Source organism: Lactuca sativa, chromosome 3 (assembly GCF_002870075.4).
Source record: "Lactuca sativa cultivar Salinas chromosome 3, Lsat_Salinas_v11, whole genome shotgun sequence".
NCBI classification, from domain to species: domain Eukaryota; kingdom Viridiplantae; phylum Streptophyta; class Magnoliopsida; order Asterales; family Asteraceae; genus Lactuca; species Lactuca sativa.
Genome location: NC_056625.2, coordinates 207,347,407 through 207,349,249, shown reverse-complemented (window position 1 = coordinate 207,349,249; position 1,843 = coordinate 207,347,407). Strand labels below are relative to the sequence as shown.

Sequence of the window (1,843 nt, the reverse complement as noted above, 5' to 3'; positions counted from 1 at the left end):
TTCTAGAGTATTCTAAACTCTTCCGGTATATTCCGGAGTTTTTCTTAGTCTTCCATAATGTTCTAGAATCTTCTAGAGCATTCTAGAACAAACTAAAGTCTTCTAGATAATAATTATTCTAAACTTAAGGTTAGTTTGGTAGTTTTGAAAGACGGTTCCTAGTTAGTTACCAAGAAGTAAGTTAATTCTGGAAGTTAAAGTTAGTTATTAGGTTGTTAACCAATTTCTATAGTTATTGTTTGAAAATAACCACCAAAGTTGAAGGGCTGTGATGGTTCATGACGGGGTGCAATTGTTATGAATGATTGCACCTTTTCATGTGTATAAATATTTCAATTTTGTTGAAATAGTACCGGGGAGTTAAACGATATTTGTGTGTTTATTATGTAAAGGAATATTCTTTGTACACATTCTTTTAAAATGTTGTTGCAACTTTTGTCTTTTTTATCAACTTCAACAAGTTTTACACTAAGAAATTTTATAAATCAATAAGCAAACAAATTATCGGATGCAAAAAAATCCTAGAAACAATGAAACCCAACATCATTAGTTTAAATTAGATACTCCCGCGCTAATTTGATATAACTGTTTCACCAATCTAAATTGAATTTTACACACACATAATCATATAGAAACACTTCTTTGTGGAATTTGAAGCTGGTGGTTGTGTTTACAAGGCTTAAGCAATGAAAAAAATTCGTCAATAGATAAATTTATACAGAAGATTTACATGCAAAAACTATTAATAATAATTTGAATCAATAAAACAAATAACACTATCGACTGATCGAAGTCTGCGTCAATCTGTATAAATAACAAAGCAGACAACACCAGAAACGGTTTCGATACAAAAGAATGTTCCACAAAGGAATAACAACAATATACACGTGCAATGAATCAACTCATGGGTATTAACTTCTTCATCACAACATCATCTCCCTAAATTCATCAAAAGTTAGAACACCATCACCATTAACATCAAACTTAGAAATCATCACCTTGCAATCATCAACAGTTCTCGACTCTCCCAGTTTGCTAAGCATCCTTTTCAAGCTTTTTGGGGTTATGCATCCACACCCCTCCATTTCTTCATACATCTTGAAAGCCATCTTCAAGTCATTAGCCTTTTCCTCTTCGTTTGCATCTTCAACTACTTTAATCAAATCCTCCATACTCAACAACCCATCTCCGTCGGAATCCATCATTGCCGCTGCTATCTCCGCCTCCTCTAATGTCAACTCTCCGCCTACCTTTCCAATGCAAATTTGGAGCTCCGGTGGTGATAGCTTCCCATCTCCATTCTTGTCCAGTTGTCTAAATACATGTCTGTATTGTTGCAATTTTTCCATAAAATACAAAAAAATCTGTGTATTGTGCACGCTTTGTGTATATGTATATTCTAAAGAGAGAAAGTTTAGAGAAAGTGCGAAAGAAGTACTAAGCTGTGAATAGACGAGAGGAACAGCTATATAGAGAGAGATATTCATTGACGGAGTAACCGCGTTTTCTACACGGGGTTTGTTTTGACCCAAAATTAGAAGTGTAAGGGGGTAAGCAATGACGAATTGTCAAAGTAGGGGCAATTATTTAAAAGGAAACATCTAAGAAATGCAGCCTTAGGAATATCAGTCTACTACCTTTTGCTTTTAAAAATGTACGATATATAACCCTTGTTTAGAGGTTTTAATATTTTTCACCAATTTGAAAGCAATTTTTTAATTATGCACCGTCATCAATTGGATCGGAAGTACGTCAAATAAATATTTAAGACACCACATGTACAAATGATGATTAATGTTTAATATTGGTCAACTATATATCATATTCCAATTTAACAAAATGC

General features: G+C 33.5%; 1 protein-coding gene across 1 annotated transcript; it reads right to left on the bottom strand.

Moving 5' to 3' along the window:
• Positions 1 to 687: 687 nt before the first annotated feature.
• LOC111877562 (calcium-binding protein CML38) lies at positions 688 to 1,450 on the bottom strand. The gene has a single exon (XM_023874075.2). It carries the CDS (start codon positions 1,347 to 1,349, stop codon positions 924 to 926), a length of 426 nt encoding a protein of 141 aa, XP_023729843.1. The 5' UTR covers positions 1,350 to 1,450; the 3' UTR covers positions 688 to 923.
• Between the last annotated feature and the right edge of the window lie 393 nt (positions 1,451 to 1,843).

Bases quoted from the DNA above. Each gene is read 5' to 3' on its own strand.
- LOC111877562 (XM_023874075.2), bottom strand. From the start codon at position 1,349: ATGGAAAAATTGCAACAATACAGACATGTATTTAGACAACTGGACAAG.